This window comes from Pipistrellus kuhlii, unplaced genomic scaffold (genome assembly GCF_014108245.1).
Source record: "Pipistrellus kuhlii isolate mPipKuh1 unplaced genomic scaffold, mPipKuh1.p scaffold_m20_p_7, whole genome shotgun sequence".
Taxonomy (NCBI): domain Eukaryota; kingdom Metazoa; phylum Chordata; class Mammalia; order Chiroptera; family Vespertilionidae; genus Pipistrellus; species Pipistrellus kuhlii.
The window spans coordinates 13,452,206-13,470,647 of NW_023425573.1; the positions used below are offsets into that span (position 1 = coordinate 13,452,206).

Here is an 18,442-nt window from a genome sequence, read left to right on the forward strand (position 1 = left end):
GCTTAGATCAAGGCAATATTTACGTATTTTAGGGTTCCCTCACCAAAACCCCAGCTACATGCCTGAATTCCCGCCCAAGCACTAAGATTCTAAACCTAAGAATTTACCCATGGTGTTTGGAAGAGTATGGTAAAGTACAAATTCTATTTCCACCAGAAGAAGTACAGAGAAAAAAGATACCTGGGTCTTGGCCGTTTTTAAAAACTTTGTTATCAAAGACTAATTACATATAAACCGCTGGAGCTCTGGGAGATAGTGGGAAGATAATGCTTCACCTGTGTGAGGGCATAACCATAAGTGGGATAGGAGTCCTTCACCGCTGTACACATCAGGTACTCCAAACGTATTAAATAAAGTGATGCAAAGATGCACTTACGCAGGGAACTAAGTATCGAGGCCCCAAATTGACCTGAGGAAATAGTTAATAGCGCTATAACCGGAAAGATAATGCAAGAGGGCTATTGGGCATGGAGTGAAAGCGATCAATATTGATTAAAAGTCTGAATTTTGTCCAGATTTGTTTCTGTGAAAGTTTTAAAGATATATTAGGTCTAGTAATAATGTCGTTTTCTAATACTTTTTAAATCAAATTTATTTAATACAACAAAATTTAATCAACAATATAGTTGCCGTTGTTTTCTACTACTTGTGCCCAACACTCAGGAAGCATTTTAATCCCTCTGTTGTAAAATTCTTGTGATTTTGATGCAAAAAATTCGGTCAATGCATTTTTGAGGCATTCATTATTAAATTTTTTTCCAAGAAGAAAGTTTTGCAAAGAATGAAACAAATGGTAATTGGAAGGGGCAATATCAGGAGAATATGCAGGTTGAGGGAGAACTTCCCATTCCAACTGGCACAGTTTTTCAGCAGTGATTCTTGCAGTATGCGGTCGTGCGTTATTGTGAAGAATTACGCCCTTCCGATTAATCAGCGCGGGTTCTTTTTCTCTTAAAGCTTGGGCTAACCTTTCCAATTGGGCACTATACACTGCACTTGTAATGGTTTGGGTAGATGGTAAAAGTTCATAATGAAGAATTCCTTTAAAATTCCACCAAACACACACTTTTTTCACATGCAAGTCAGGTTTTGGCATGGGCTGCGGAGCCTCATTTTTGTCCAACCATTGAGGCCGCCTTTTCAAATTAACATACAGCACCCATTTTTCAACTCCGGTAACAATTTGCTCTAAAAACTGCAAACGGTTTTGATGAAGAGAGGAGCGAACTGCAAATTGTGACTCTGATTACGGTTGTTGTCGGTCAACTCATGAGGAACCCATTTTCCAAACTTTTGGACTTTGCCAAGTGCACGCAATTGATTGGAAATTGTTTTTTGTGAACAATTTAAAGTTGTCGCAAGCTCTTGTTGGGTAATTTGAGGATTTTGCACCAAAAGAGCTTGAAGAGCTTCTTGATCAAAATTGGACACACGGCCTCGACCACTCTTGTCATCTAACGAAAAATTTCCCTCGCGAAATTTCTCAAACCAACGCTGGCATTTTCTGGCGCTAACTGCATCTTGACCAAGAGCACTAGATTTTTTTTGCAGCCTCACTTGCTTTTCTTCCTAATTGGAACTCGTAAAGCATGCAGTGCCGAATATGCTCTTCATCCGCCATCTTCTTAGCCCTAGTTTTGCAACAAAAACCAAACGAAACGCAAACTTTTTCAAGCAAAACTTGTTAATTGCACTTCACACGTTCTGTAGATACCACGTGTTTGAAGGTTATGTCAATACAAGTCAACGCCAAGCAAGATTTTAAACGAATGTTAAAAAACGACATTAATCATTACTAGACCCGATAAATGCTATAACTAAACTTTACTATGTTTATGTAAATACACAGTGAGACAGGAAGATTTCAATAACTGGAATAACTACAAAAAATAAACAAATTAACTTTATTAAGTTACCACTTCAGTCCTGACATTGATTTGTATACAAAAATATCAGTTTGAAATACATTATTGAAAGTGAGTATACACAATAAATAGAAAATAGGGATGCGTGGTGCTGGAGACAGCAGCCAACTTCTCTTCATGTTGCCCACTGTTGTAGACACAATTTGATACACAATCAGCATTGTTGAAAGAGCCAAGTACCTGGGAGAGGGTTGCAAACTATAAAAAATGTAGCGTAAAGCTCTGGACCACTCACCAAAAAAAGCCAGGAGTTTATCAGGGGACCTAACCTCACTATAGCATTGAATTATCTCCTACTACCATGAGAACAATTTTAAAAAGGTGCCAAGGAACCTTCATTAACGGTATTGTTAAGTCAATGTTTTTACTGTATCTGATGATTACACAAATATCCTAACCCATGACACGGGCTCTATGACAGTTATAAATAGTCTGAATTTAATAACTTAAACATGATATGGTCATTGTAATACTACATGAGTATCTCAACTAGCCTCTTTCGGATAAAGTGATAACTAAAAAGTTTAAATTTAGTTTCAGTTTCTCTCAGAAGAGTGACGTCAGTATTCTAGCAATAGTGATGACATCTCATTGATGGTAAATATGCAAACGTACACATTACTTTGAATCATACGTGATTGAATTCTATGTATATGTGCTTCCATATTCCAAGTGCAAATTTTCGATGGTGCAGGTGTATAATCAAAGCTGGGCTAACAAATGCTTTCTGGCTTCTGAAAGCAAATGATAAAAGCACGCTCTAAAAGTGAATACACTGAAGTCACAAGTAGGTGACCAGTCCAGTTCTTTCCTCTCTTTACGTGTGATGAACTTCGTGAAACATTAGCTCCCGAGGTATATTTGTTTCTGGACCATACAGCTTACACGCTCTTCTTTCGAAGGCCGCTACCATCTGCTTTACGACTTCATCGAAAAACAATGTGGCAAGCTGAGAATGTAGAAGTGAGCGGAATTCAAAAGAAACCTGTAGGAAAATGTTCACAATTAACTCAGGAAGATCTTTTTCTCACGAAATCTCCACTTAGGGCACTGTGTTCCCATTGGGAAATGGACTCTTTGCCCCAGGGTGGAAGGCAGAGCTGGATGAGATTTTGAACACCTCAGAAGAGGGAGTCATATTTACTGCAAAAAGCATAACTGTGGGCAAAACCAATGACTCAAGGCATAGCCAGCTTTTATTTATTATTTATTAAAAAATGGAGAAAGTCTTTGCTGAATACCATGTTCATTTCTCTGGCTTCCTATTAAGGGGTCCCTTTTAGATCTACCTACCTCCCAGTAAGAAATAAGAAAGAGAAGTAATCTTCCTCACTGGGAAGTAGCAAGGAGGTAAGACTGATCCACAAAGCAGATGGGGTAGGTGGCTCAATGTCAAAGTAGACAATGAACTTACGTCCTCTCAAGATAGAACTCTGGTAAGCTTTGAGAAGTAGTATTTTAAGGAGCAAATATCTACTAAGTTTTAAAACTTTTAATTTTGAAATAATTAAGATTTACAAAAACGTAAAAACAGTACAAAGATTTCTCATAAACTCATCAACCAGATTCCCGTTTTAATGTATTCTATAACCACAGTGCAATTATTAAAACCAGGACATTAAAAGAGGGAGTTAATATTATTAGATAGTAATGCTATTATTTAATCTAATTCAAATGTCCCCAACTGCCCCAGTAATGTCCACTAATATTTTAATGAAAGCAATTCAAGAGCTGAGAACAGCATGTAGAAATTTATGACCATTAATATTAACCATTTCTTAAAATGTAATGCCTGAATTGCAAATATAAACAGCAAGTATCGATATATTCTATTGAAAGAGCCACAGTGCTATAGCTAAAGTAATGTGAACAAAAAAAATACCTCAGTCCATAGATTCTAAAAACATTTTTACCTTTTGCATTTTATTTCTGCATCATAAGATACAGATCAATGTGTAAATTTAACTTGGTGTTAATAAGAAACTGGTAGTAAAGTCAGCATATGTCTTATAACCTATGGACTTGTAAAAATTAGAACGTAGAGAAGGAATTGTTATTCAAGGTCTCAAGAAACACAATAGAAAAAGAAAGATTCATTAATATTCTTATAAAATTAGTAAAAAGAAAAATTCAATACTCAAAAATTTGAGATTAAAAAAAAGCAGTTTTCAGTAATTGCTATAAGATTATTAATAATGGCATATTAATGGGCTCTAATAAGTGAATTATTCCTTTTTTTTTAACCAACTTCACCTGATATTTGGAGCAAATGAAGGACTTTGTGATATGAGAGACTTACTGAAAAATCCAAGGTACAAGTCCTTGGGTAGCCAGGCAGACCTGGGCTGAAACGCCAAACAGTCTCCAAGTGATTGAAAAGCTTCCCATCAGTGCAGGATGCCTAGAACAAAATGAAAAAATATAGCTGCAATAAAATGCCACTTGGATTGTCCAGAATCTATAATGGAGGATGACTTCTTTGAAAGGCAAATATTTTTATGGTCAGACCACCGGTGATGAAAACTTCTCACTTGTAGCTTGGTACTAGGAAACGACCTTCTTGCCAATATAAGCATTTTCTTTTCCCCTGGGACCATCAAGGTTGCCAGCTGTTCTCTCTTCCATCGTCTCACCCACTGAGCTAATTCAGAGTTCTCCCCTCCAGCAGCAAAACAGAGTGATTTTCTGAAAGTTTATTTCCAGCTCTAACACTTAAAAGTTATCCTGAACAAGTTAATTCCTTAATCTGAAAAATGAGTATAATATCTATCTTATACCATCACTCTACAATGGCTAAAACGTTTTAAAAAATATATTTTATTGATTTTTTACAGAGAGGAAGGGAAAGAGTTAGAAACAATGATCAGCTGCCTCCTGGACACCCCCCACTGGGGGGATGTGCCCACAACCAAGGCACATGCCCTTGACTGGAATTGAACCTGGGACCCTTCAGTCCGCAGGCTGATGCTCTATCCACCGAGCCAAACCAGTTTTGGCTGGCTATAACATTTGAAGGTATCTGGCACAGATTCCTATAAAAATTTTATCTTCTTTCATACCCAAAGATTATTCTCCTTATCAATCACATCCTTCACTCATTATTCTTTATTTCTAGAGGCCTGTATGGCACCAGTTTTTGGAAGCTTGGCCCTGACTCTTGTGCCTGACCTCTGACCTCTCCAGTGCATACGTTTACTTTCTATATGTGTGCACACTGAAATGCAACAGAGTGAGATTCTGTGCAGAGCATCCTAGCCCCATTCTACAGCACTAAAGATGCTGAGACCCACTGAAGAGTTTGCCTTCTGCTGTGTGAAAAATGGAGGCCAGACCACAGTCATTAGTCCATTGTTAGGGTGGGTTATGAGCTTGGATGAAGTTATTTACTATCCTAAGATGCTCTGTGGGCCTTATTATACTAGTAGACAACTGATCTCCAGAATATGTATCACTTTCCCCGGCAGCAGACCATTAAAAAAAACAAAACCTCTTGCCGAAACCGGTTTGGCTCAGTGGATAGAGTATAGGCCTGTGGACTAAAAGGTCCCAGATTCGATTCTGGTCAAGCTCATGGACCTTGTTTACGGGCACATCCCCAGATCGATGTTTCTCTCTCATCGATGTTTCTAGCTCTCTGTCTCTCTCTCTTCCTCTCTGTAAAAAATCAATAAAATATATTTAAAAACAAAACAAAACAAAAAAACAACACAACAACCCTCCTCAATTAAGCTTTAAATGTTCATCTCTTCTGGCATTTATTGGAGCCAATAAATGATAAAGCTCCTCTACCCCTTTTCTCTTTGATAACTTATTCCCTCAAGCGTTTATAATGTCCCTCCCCGATGCTATACACTGCAGATTAGCAAAGTAAGGACTTGCATAGCTAAACTTATTTTCCATAAAGTAAACAATCACTTTTTCTTCCCTAGCTATAGCCTTCCCAAGCACAGAATTTCTGCCCATTCTGGATCTCTCCACAGATAGTTCAAACTGGGAGCCAAGGAGTTAAAAATTGATTTGCAGTTTATGCCTCGGTTCCTCCTCATTGAATTCCCTTTGAATCAATTATCAGATGGTAGAATCATTACAAAGATCAACTACATCCACAACAGTACGGTATTTATAAAGAAATTTACATGTTTATAAAAAAAATAATTTAATTATTAAAATGGAAACGAGTGCCGAAACCGGTTTGGCTCAGCGCTCAGCGGTCTGTGGACTGAAAGGTCCCAGGTTCGATTCCGGTCAAAGGCATGTACGTTGGTTGCGGGTACATCCCCAATAGGGGGTGTGCAAGAGGCAGCTGATCGATGTTTCTCTCTCATCGATGTTTCTGGCTCTCTCCCTTCCTCTCTGTAAAAAATCAATTAAAAAAAAAAATCTTCATGTTAAAATGGAAACAAGTGAATGTCTTAATATTCATTTAGACATTGTAAATTAGTCATTAAAATACTACTTTTAAAAAATATTTTTTATTGATTTCAGAAATACTACTTTAATAGCTGAATTTAGTCTATCTGGTATGGATCAGTGGTTGAGCATCAATCCATGAACCAGGAGGTCATTGTTAAGATTCCGGTCAGGGCACGTGCCCAGGTTTCAGGATCGATCCCCAGAAGGGGTGTGCAAGAGGCAACTGATCAATTATTCTCTCTCATCATTGATGTTTCTATCTCTCTCTCCCTCTCTCTTCCTCTCTGAAATCAATAAACATTAAAAAAAAATTTTAAAGTTCAGCTTTATATATATATAGTTCAATAATAACCAGCTAATTTTTAAGCACATCAAAAGTCTGTAATAAGATCTTTATTTCAGCTAGCCAATTTTAAGATACTAATACATTCTACCTTTCTTATAACCATATAAGAAGCTTACAGGGGATGTAACAATTTAGGAGAACCAGCTGCTGAGAAAAAGCACCTTCCCCTGACTACTTGGGCACAAAATGTGGCAGTGGTGCACTCATGTGGATCATCTAGCCCCAGGACAGATGTTTACGGCAACATGTTGAAAGGGACATCACTACCAAAGACCTCATTCCTAACAGCAGAGAGGCTGAACACAGTAGGCGTTCTGATGATGACCTTCAGCTGGTGGTTCTGACGGAATAGACCACGGCCATAGAAATTAGGCCACATAAAATGTTTATGTTTTGATCTAGGCAGTAAGAGTCACTGACCTGTTGCCTCTTATTAAATCTGCTGAGAACTCTCAGGGCTTCAGGCCATTACAGACTCATGTAGACAAACACATTATAAATGGCACATAAAGTCACAGGCACATTTAGGGAAGCTAATAATTCACAGAAAATGTCACAGGGCTTCTGCTCCTTCCTTGGTTATAATGATTTTTATTGCACATTATAAATGTGTATTAAGTATAATCCAGTACCTGAGCCCATGGGTAAATGAAAACTGAGCATATATAGTTGTGTTGTTCTCAAGTATATCATGATTAGCACATTAAGTGAGGCATCTTATTTTAATGGAAAAAGTTTTGGAATATGACACATACAGTGAATTTGTGTAAGGTTCTTAATTTCTCTAAGCCTCATAAAACTGAGCTAGCAATGATCATCTAATACCGTGGTCGGCAAACTGTGGCTTGCGAGTCACATGCGGCTCTTTGACCCCTTGAGTGTGGCTCTTCCGCAAAATACCACGGCCTGGGTGAGTCTATTTTGAAGAAGTGGTGTTCTAAGAAGTTTAAAAAATTGACTCTCAAAAGAAATTTCAATCGTTGTACTGTTGATATTTGTTAATGAGTTTGCTGACCACTGACCTAATACATTTATTATGACTTTTTCTAACAGTATCCTCCCTCCTCCACAGTGTTGAAGTTTCCTGACATTATTATTAGCATCTCTAGATCTGCAATAACCCAAGAACTAAGTAGTGAGATCTTCGTAAGCAAGGAGCCCTCATAGCTCCCATCATTTTAGTGTTGTTCCTGAGGATTGAGAGGAAAAAGAGGACGTCCCATTCCCTCAAGTAGCTCACTCTTGTCAAGCAGAAATCCAGATGAAGAACTAATTACATTAGAGTTAAGAGATAAGTAAAGCATGTAAAAAGCCCAGAGAAATCAGAGGTGGAAAGGAAAGGGAGGAAGCAACATCAGACAGCTAGAATTTGACAAATCAACAGGCAAGGAGTCAAGTTCATTACAGTTAAGAGTTAACAGCATGCAAAGGCATAGGGCTGTGGAGTAAGTTCTGTATGATACATTCATGGAACCTGAAGATGTATGGTACTGCCTGACATTAATTGTAATGTTATGTGTGTGAGGGAGGATGGTGGAGAAGATGGACCAATGATCAGTAAAACGATTGGCTTTATCCTGTATGTGTTAAGAAGCCAGGGAAGAGAAGAAAGCCAGAGGGAGAAAATGAGATTTTATTCAGAGTTCTTTTAGACACTTATAATATTTTAAGATTTAAGTTATGAGTTTAAATGGTAGGAGATTGAAGTCAGGAAATAAAGATTATAGAGATATTCAATGATATCAGAAAGACTGAGTTATAGAATCTTATAAAAACTTTTAACTTTGGGTAAGTTATCTAATTCTTCTGAGCTTTATTTTGCTCAACTATACAAAGAATAATAACATTTGAATCTCATAGGGATGTGGTGAAGATTAAATGAGTAATTCAAATATTACAAAGAGCTCAAACAGTAGCTATTTAAATTATAGCTACCATGTTTCCCCGAAAATAAGACATCCTCCGAAAATAAGACCTAGCGCAACTTTGGGAGAAAAAATTAATATAAGACACTGTCTTATTTTCCGGGAAACAGGGTATTATAAATTAGGCAATTTAGTATGTAAAAACTCTTAAAACATTCATAATTATGGCAAAATCCCAGAATGGAACACAGTCTCCAATTTTGAGAGTGAGACTAGGGTGGACTTAAATGTCTTAGCTTCACTGAACAAGCATACGCTTTCTACTCTGAGTTACAATTCATTCAATGCCCACAAAGAAATGACAAAGGTGCTTAGTTCTGGCCGATTACCAAAAAATTGTATCACCACCAAATCCTGTGGGCACAAAACATAACTCAGCTGTAAAAGTCCATGTCACTGCACTCTAGGAATTAAAAAAAAAAAAGGGGTATTACCCTGTGGATCCTGCCCTTTTTGTGTGCTGCAGTCGGTACCTTTCCTATACATATGTGTTCGCTCTGCTGACAAGGGTGAGATGGTTAATGTAACACATGTGACAGCACATGTAACAGCAGCTGGCATTTCAGTACCTGGTACATGGCAGGACCACAGCAATATTTGTGCCTTATACATTTATCTTTTCTCTCTCTCTTCATCCTTTCACAGCTTTCCCTTCCTTCACTTAAAAAAAAAAAAAAAAAAAAGTGCAAAGATTAACTTAAAACATTTCTCACTGTGTGGCCCAGTCTTTCCCGTGAGTAGTCTTTAACAGAAAGAAGAAAAAAAAGCTGCTCATTTTCATATTTTAGTGGTTATTTTCCTCCTCTTCCTTTAGTTTAGGAAAATCTTTTAAATCAATTACACTTGAATCCATTTTATATAATCAATATGTTGGGAATATTTAAAAGAAATAAAACAATTACCTTTACTAAATGTGGTTTCACCATGGTTACTACAGATGTATAGCGCTCCAATACAGGTGGAAACCCAATTTCTAGTTGTGTTTTGCAGTATCCGGATCTCCTTGATATTATATTGGATTTTTGGCACCATGGAACAAAATGCTTGTAATCTTCCATTCCTGCTACAACATCATACATTTCCTGCATAGAGTATCTTTAAAGAAAAAAGAACAAAAAAAAGAACTGTTAACTGCCTTTAATTATATAAATATAATTAAGGTATACATATACTTTAAATTGAATATAAATAAAACTTATTGCATATGAGACAATAAATCACTTAGGACACGTTGAACCATACATAACTCTGAAATGAGTGACCTTAGAGGAACACAAAATGAAAGGGAACCAAATATACACATATAGCAGAGGTCATAATTTGGCACACCACAGACTGGATCTGGCTTGCAGATATACTTTTTATTATTTTAATTAATGGCCAGCACTTAAAAATTGATTTTGTGAGAAAAAAACCTTAATGTTTACCAGTTGTTAGACATTAATAAATGCTTAATATGATAGTAATAAATTCTGGTACACCCACATTATAGAACTTTGTCTCAGTTATTTAAAAGATCAAATATATACTTTAGACTTGCAAGCATGTCAAATTCACGGCCCACAACGAATATTTTTGCAGCCCAGCCAATATAACATTATGTAAGAATTTTTAAATAAAATTTTTGTAACTTAATTTTTATAATATCCTTAATTTTTATAATTATTAATAACTACAACATTCGATAATGACTAATTACTATAATCGTGTTGCATTTATTTCCCTTACGGAGAGGCAAACCATTTCTCTCCACTAATACTAGCAACAAATATTCTAGCAGCCGACTGCCACGTCATTAGTCTTATAATGACTTGTTTGGTGTGCGCAACAGGAAATATTTCACTTTCAGAGAACAAGAAAAATATGTTTATTTGCATTATGTTTATTAATTTGTGTAGTTATTCAGTGTCTAGTAAGTTAATGTTCAAAGAAAAAATATTAATTTTTATTAAAATGTTCTATTATTTTATGTTAATGACAACTCATTTATTTCAGCCCTTTGTATTTAGCATGTCTCTATCGAAATAAACCTACGTTTTTTTGAAAATTGAAGCTTTTGTTTTTTTGCAGCCCACAAAAACTTAAACCTTGTTAATTTGGCCCGTGTTAGCCTTTGAGTTTGACATGCTTGCTCTAGTCCACAGCAAAAAGATTTAACATAAATTGTTAAATGAAATAAAGCACATTTCATGCCCAGCCAGCATCGCTCAGTGGCTGAGTGTTGACCTATGAACCAAGAGGTCACAGTTTGAATCCCGGTCAAGGCACATGCCTGGTTGGTTATAGGCTCAATACCCAATAGGAGACATGCAGGAGGCAGCCAATCAGTGAGTCTTTCTCATCACTGATCTTTCTCTCTCTTTCCCTCTCTTTACCTCTCTGAAATCATAAAAATATATTTTTAAAAAACGCAAATAAAAAGACTCATAGATTCAGAGATCAGACTGATGTTTTCCAGAGGGCTGGGCACTTGGGGGCTGGGTAAAAAAGGCGAAGGGATTAAGAACTACAAATTGGTAGTCACAAAATAATCACAGGGACCTAAGGTTCAGGATAGGGGATATTGTTAATAATATTGCAATAACTATGTATGTTACCAGGTGAGCACTTGAAATATCTGGGGTATCCCACTGTGAAGTATATAACTGTCAAACCACTATGCTCTACACCTAAAACTAATACAAAATAATACTGAATGTAAACTGTAGTTGAAAAATAAAACAAAAAAGAGAAAGACTCGGTTGACTAAAAAATTACAAAAGTCACAAGTTGGATGGAGTCTGGGTTTCTGAATCACTACTACTTAGGGGGACTGCTGCTCATGGACTGGGACTACCCACTTGAACTTTACATGAGAAAGAAATAAACACTGGGGTTTATCCATACCCCTGCTAGCATTACCTTAACTATTAGTGACTAGCCAATAATAAAGATAATTTAGCAACAAAAGTTATGAGTCAGCAGAATGCCCTTTACTTCAGAAAAATCAGAACAAAAAAAGCAACTAAATAAATGAATAAAATGTACTTTTACAAGAATTCATGTACTGCCCAATGGCCTGTAATGGAATGAGGACCCTCTTGTAAAAATTCCCATAAGATGTCGAACCGGTGTGGCTCAGTGGATAGAGCGTCGGCCTATGACCTGGAAGGTCCCAGGTTCGATTCCGGGCAAGGGCAGGTACCTTGGTTGTAGGCACATCCCCAGTGGGAGGTATGCAGAAGGCAGCTGATTGGTGTGTCTCTCTCATTAATGTTTCTAACTCTCTATCCCTCTCTCTTCCTCTCTGTAAAAATTCAATAAAATATATATTAAAAAAAAAGAAATTCCCATTAGATGGATGCTGTATTTCTGGTTTAGCAGAACTGCAGAATCTCTATCCTATGCTACATACACCCCTAGATCAGGGCCCCAATGCTTGTTTTTATAAAGTTCTATTAGAACAAAGCCATGCCCTTTTATTTACTAGATATTTGGCTATATATTTACTATTACTATGGCTACTTTGGGGCTACATTGAGAGTTGAATAGTTGCAACAGAGACAGTATGGCCCACAAATCCTACCATATTTACTATCTGGCCCTTTACAGAAAAGGTTCTAGATGGTAGGGGCCTCTCAGTATGTCTGTATGTACTTATCTCTGCATGTGTGTACGTGAGGGAGCTAGTTAAAACATATTTGGTGCCTAGATATTAGTAATGGTGCCACTGTAGAAAAGAATAATGTACAATAATAATGCAGGTCATAACAGCTTAATTATTTTATATATCCTATAAAATTACCATATAATTATATCCACTTAAAATATATTTATAAAAAGCAATAGGTATAGAAAGGCCACTATAAGGACAGCACTTAGCCTACAAGCAGAGAACCCAGAAAAGAGGCATAATACTCAATAGAAAAGAACGTGCTCTTTAGTAAAACTATTACTGTATACAAACCCTATAATTCTCCTCTCTGAATACTCTTTTCTCTTGTTTATTAACGGTGCAGCAATTTTGAAGAAAGTTCTTGCATATATTTCCTTGGGCAAAACTGAGGTATGTAGTAGAAGATTTCTGCTCATCAGTATACCACAGGAAGCTAAGTATCTAAAAAGACAAACAGTATGTGATTTAGATTACATTAAAAATTAAGAGGAAACAAAATGATAGAGATTGTAAAATGAGTCTACGGCCATACCACCCTGAACGCGCCTGATCTCGTCTGATCTCGGAAGCTAAGCAGGGTCGGGCCTGGTTAGTACTTAGTACTTGGATGGGAGATTGTAAAATGACTGTCACACTTTAGAAGGCTCTGCCACTTAACAATATTCCTGAAGTGAAACAAGCTTCTTAAGCACCATAACTAAAATAAGTTTACAGTTAGGCTTAGAAGCTCCTGGCACAAGGGGAATCTCCCCAAACCCCAAAACGTTGGCTTTTAGCGGTGGTCACATTACAACAAAATCTTGCCATAAACTTGCTACAATATTCATTGTATATTTTCCAACTCATCTTACCAAGGTTGTTTTCCCAGCTGGAACCAAAGAGGCTCCTTAATGCTTTTTTTTTTTTTTTTAAGAGAGGGGAGAGAGAGAAATATTGATGTGATCAGTTGCCTCCGAATGGAGATTGAACCTACAACCTGGATATGTGCCTTGACCAGGAATCAAACCTGCACCTTTTGCTGTACAGGATGAGGCTCCAAACAACTGAGTTACACCGCCCAGGGCAGGGTTCCTTAATTTTTTATCTTCTCTATTAGATTTGAAATTAGGTCTCACTCTCAGATTGGAGACCGGGTCACCCTATCTGAACGGTTGTTCATCATCCTGGCACAAAAGGATGAAACATTTCAAGAAATTAAATATTGGGCCGAAACCGGTTTGGCTCAGTGGTAGAGCGTCGGTCTGCGGACTGAAAGGTCCCAGGTTCGATTCTGGTCAAGGGCATGTACCGTGGTTGCGGGCACATCCCCAGTAGGAGTTATGCAGGAGGCAACTGGTCGATGTTTCTTTCTCATCGACGTTTCTAGCTCTCTATCTCTCTCCCTTCCTCTCTGTAAAAAATCAATAAAATATTTAAAAAAAAAGAAATTAAATATTGGGGGAAACATGATAAAACAAGATTGCTTTGTGAATTCCAAGTTTTCTAAGACATCACAAGTAGTAGTTGATTTTATAATAAATGGTAAGGACATATTTCAATGATATTCTTTTTTAGTAGATTTTAGATAGATTCCTCTCCTAGAGAAGATTAAGGGTGTTATGCAAATCTTATTTTAAAGGTGAAGATAATATTAAAAGAAGTGATTTTAATCTTTTAGTAAACCTATAGTTTACTTTAACATGGGATTATATCAATAAAAGTGAATGGCACATATTCCGATAAATAAAGTAGAGCAGTGGAAATAAAATAATTAGACCAGGATGGCTCAATGGACAGAGTGTCCCCCTGCAGACTAAAGAGTCCAAGGTTTGATTCAGGTCAAGGGCACACACCTTGGTTGCAGGCTCAATCCCTGGCCCTGGTCAGGGCGCATGCAAGAGACAGCCAATTGATGTGTTTCTTTAACACTCATGTTTCTCTCTTTCTCCTCCCACACACCCCACCCCCTCTTTCTCTCAGTCTCTCTCTCCCCCTCCCTTCCATTCTCTAAAAAAATAAATAAATAATAATAATTAGGAAGTTAATTTAGCTCCATCTTTTAAAAAGAAGCCACAAAAATAATTTAGAATATGTTAGCCACACTGACTACAAATCCAAATTTGGTGTACAAAATGTCTAATTATCTGTTTCCCTTCTAAGACATTCTTAGATTTTGTCTTTAACTGCTGTAACAGTTTTACCTAGTTTCCCTACTTTTTGTTAGATACCTTGTTATCTATTATAAAAACCAATTATGTAAAGATATTGTGCACAATTATACTAATTTTCTGATAAATCAATATCAGGAAAAAAAAGCTTCTATGAGATAAACTTTTATTAAAAAAAAAAAAGAGAGAGAGAGATCATTGCTCTGAAAAGGTGAACTGAACTGAAGGTATGGTTAATAGAATTCTTACTTCTAACTATATATGGTTTTGAGTTTGGTAGTAAGTTCATGTGTAATACCATCCCTTCAGTCCCTCAAAGAAACCCCTACACAATCCAATTATAATCATTAACAAAACCCCTGTGTTTAAAGCAAGCTTATAGGAGTTTACCTGCTCAGTTTTCAGACTATGGTAACAATGCCCTGGACAGCACATCTATTTTCATACACTATCAAGAATAACGTGTCTTCAACTGCAATATGAGGAGACATACAATCATATATATGCTTAACCATGAAATAAAAACTGGACCAGATGAAGGACAGCTTTTTTGGTCATTCATCTTCCCATATTACATCTCAAATGTTAGAGTATGTATAATACTCTATAATAATATAATTATTAAATATATATTTATTGTAATTACATATAACTGTTAGCAGAGAAAAATATACCTCGTCTTCCCCCATTGCCAGTGGGAGTGAGGTTCTTGGGGTGCCGCTGGAAGAATTTCCGGAGGCCCCATGGGAGGCTGGGATACGTTAGAAAGCTTTATCTCCTTGGAATTATGCTGGTGGGTTTGTTTCTAAAGGCCCACGTCCCTTAGGCCAGCTGTAGAAGTGCAGCGGGGGATTCAGTAAAGCTAGAAGCCAAGCCAGTGTCCCGAGTTTCCTCTCCGGGTTGGAGCTGGGTCCGGTTCAGCATCAGGCCAGCTGCAGTCCATGAGTCCATTGTGTGGGCAAATGCAGGGAAGCAGGCGCATAAGCCAGAGTCACGTGAGTCCCAAGAGGGCCAAGAACATGAGAGAGCAAGCTTCTTTGTTTAGGGGATTACATTTCCCCAAAGTTCTGCATGTTGGAAGTAGCTATGCCCATTCTGGCCAAAGACCTCTGTTCCCAGGTAAGACAGAAACGCAACAGCTTCCCGGCCACCCCAACCTTACCGGGCAGGTCTGTCTTCCCTTTAAACTGACCCCTTCCCCCAGTGTTCTGCAGGGAACGTGCCTATAATGTCTGGCCTTCCCTTTGCTCCTTTACTATTATTAATAACTAGGTAAGTACAATAGTGTCATAACTATTTGTCATCTACTAATATAATTATAACAATCTATGTTGATGATTCATAGGCCAGAATCCATGTTAATGCTTCTGACCAGCAAAGAACTCATAAACTCCATCTTCATTATCATCAACAGTAGGTATTTATCTTGAAATGTAAGCCTTAATTATGACACTAAAGCAATTGTACTTGTCTTCCTAAAAGCGACTGTTTTTGCTTATTTGCAATCCAAACGTTTTGTAAGAGTAATACAAGCAGATCTAAAGCACCATAGGTGTGTGTTTTGTTTGGAACTGCTTTCTCAGGTTATTTTCTGAAGCAGAGGGGTAAACGTTGTTCAGAGGATTTTTATTTCCATTTCAACCACTATCTGTCTGAAAAGGATGCGTTGGCCTTTAAAAAATTCTTCACGGAACCTAAACGCCCTGGAGCTCAACTAGACGCGTGATTTCTCCCTCCGTTCCGTATTGTTTACAACCGATTTCAATGTTGGAGCATCATTAATGACATTGTCGTAAGTGAGAAGAAACTAAGGGATGGAGGAAGCAAGGAATGTTTCACGTTTCACGTCCTTCTCCACCACCTTCCCCCATCTCTATCCCCACCCTACCCCCACCCCTCCATCCCCCCAAAAAAGGAACCAACAGGGAAAATCGAAGACAGACTCTGAGTTCAAGGTTACAGGACTTGCAAGTTACAGTGCAGTGGGGAAAAAAAAAAAAATTCAAGTCCCTTACGTCGGCTGCATTTCGTTTTGCAAGAACCAAAGGGCGGGGGCAAAGACCTCGACCAGAACCCGAGAAAGCAGCACGCCCGGTCCTCCGGCCCGCGGGGCGGGAGGCGCAGAGGAGGCGCAGGAGGAGGGGTTCGCTCCCGGCGCAGAGCCCGGCGCCGGGCAGGAGAGCGGAAAAGCCCCAGGCACGCGAGGCCGCCGGCTTATCTGCTGCTCCTGGGCGCCTGCGCCCGATGATTCACCGCCTCTCGCGAGGCCAGGGAGCCACGGAGCCGGCGGGATAGGCTGGCGAGCGTCGGGCCCCCGCGGAGAAACGCGACGCCCAAATCTCTCCAATGGAGAACCCCAGAACCCTTTCCGTTCGGGTCCGGGTCCCGGTCAACTCATAGACCCCCGTCCCCCTACCCCGACGCGTCCGGGCGGAAAACTTCCCGGGTCGCGGCGCCGCTGTTGTTTATTACCTTACGTTCCGCGTAGGCCCCTGCGCCGAAACCGGGGGTCCCGCTGCTGCCGGCGACTTTGGACCACATCCTGAGGCCGAGATCACCTTCCTCAGGATACTCTGACCGGTTCGAGCTGCCATGATCGTCTCACTGAAGCCGGTACCCACCTCCTGGACCAAACTCGCGGCGCCGCCCATCTCCGCCGAAGCCAGGTCCCGCCCGGTTCCGGCGCCTCGCGGCCAATGGGAGGCCGTCCTGAGCCTCCGGACCCGCCCCTTCTTCCTCTCCGGTTGCGTAAAGCTGACGCATGTTCCCACCGCCTCAGGGCCGAGAGTCAGCGTGTACGTCATCCCGCCGGGCCAATCAGAGGGAGCTCCAGGCTGTGGACACACCCACCCCCGGGCCGGCACCCCCGCAGTCTCCGGGCTTCCCGCTCGCGGACTGTTTACTCCGCCTCCGTCCGAGACCCGCCGGCCTCCGCGCTTCTGCAGGCTGGGTTTCGCTGTGGGTCGCGAGGCCGGACACGTGAGCGCCGCCCGGGCGTGGGGGGAAGCCGGATGTCCTCAGTGTTAATTGTGTAACTGTCCAAAGCGGTGCGTGCCGAGCCGGCCCCGCCGTGGCTCCCGGTGCCAGGCCCGGCGGGCAGGCTGGCTGTTAATGATTGTCTGTCCTCTGTCCAGTACCTGCTGTGCCGGCTCCATGGGGCAGCGGGAGGGCAACCTAAAGCCATGTCCTTAGGGAAGGGACGTTGGTTCTTTGTACCTTCCTCCTGCGTGGCCAACAGCTTATTTAGCTGATGATCCTGAAGTGTTGGGGTTTACCTGGATGTGTACAAACCCAACAGCCATTGCTCCCATTCACCATTTCGGGAATCAGTTACCAAGCCCTGACATTTCCCCCTCCCTTTGTTCCCAGGTTCTTATTTAACCTTCCTACACCATAGTTTCCTGTAAACTGAGGATAGCAACACTACTTCCTGCCTAATGCGGATTTTTTTTTCAATAGATGGAGTTACACCCCGAGACCGGTTTGGCTCAATGGGTAGAGCGTCGGCTTGGGGACTGAAAGGTCCCGGGTTCGATTCCGGTGAAGGGCATGTACCTTGGTTGCGGGCATATCCCCAGTAGGGGGTGTGCAAGGGGCAGCTGGTCAATGACTCTCTCTCTCATCGATGTTTCTAGCTCTCTATCTCTCTTCCTTCCTCTCTGTACAAAATCAATAAAATATATTTTAAAAAAATAGATGGAGTTACACATATGTTGATATATATGTGATTTTGTTGTGTTGACAACAAGCTTCAAAATTTCATGTCAAATTTGCTGAAGGTGTTAACATCATAGATATTCTTATGCTTAAAAATGTCTAATTTCGTGCCAAAAAAAGGCATTTTCGGGAAGTTTTAATTCATTATTTTGAAGAAATGTGCTGCTGAAAGTTATTGTATATTATACTTAGAGAAGCTTATGGTGAACATGCTCCATCTCAAGATACTTGTGAATGCTGGTTTAAATGCTTTAAAAGGGATGATGTCGATGTGAAAGACTAACATCCAGCTCAACAAAAAACATTTGAAGACA

At 39.6% G+C, this 18,442-nt stretch overlaps 1 protein-coding gene across 2 annotated transcripts; it reads right to left on the reverse strand.

Moving 5' to 3' along the window:
• Positions 1 to 1,890: 1,890 nt before the first annotated feature.
• COQ10B (coenzyme Q10B) lies at positions 1,891 to 17,112 on the reverse strand. Of its 2 annotated transcripts, XM_036421432.2 has the most exons (5): positions 16,884 to 17,105; positions 12,556 to 12,705; positions 9,512 to 9,704; positions 4,225 to 4,326; positions 1,891 to 2,910 (listed from the first exon to the last, which is right to left on the reverse strand). In XM_036421432.2, the coding sequence occupies exons 1-5, from the start codon at positions 17,060 to 17,062 to the stop codon at positions 2,743 to 2,745; spliced, it is 792 nt and encodes a 263-aa protein (XP_036277325.1). In that variant the 5' UTR covers positions 17,063 to 17,105; the 3' UTR covers positions 1,891 to 2,742. The 2 variants fall into 2 exon arrangements, with proteins under 2 accessions (XP_036277325.1, XP_036277326.1); XM_036421433.2 differs by lacking the exon at positions 4,225 to 4,326 and having other exon boundaries at positions 16,884 to 17,112.
• Between the last annotated feature and the right edge of the window lie 1,330 nt (positions 17,113 to 18,442).

Excerpts from the sequence above, each read along its gene's own strand:
- COQ10B (XM_036421432.2), bottom strand. The coding sequence starts at position 17,062 with ATGGGCGGCGCCGCGAGTTTGGTCCAGGAGGTGGGTACCGGCTTCAGT. Across the intron at positions 12,706-16,883 it reads GGGCCTACGCGGAACGTAAG|ATACTTAGCTTCCTGTGGTA; the intron begins GTAATAAACAAC and ends TTGTCTTTTTAG. Across the intron at positions 4,327-9,511 it reads TGAAACCACATTTAGTAAAG|GCATCCTGCACTGATGGGAA; the intron begins GTAATTGTTTTA and ends ATTTTGTTCTAG.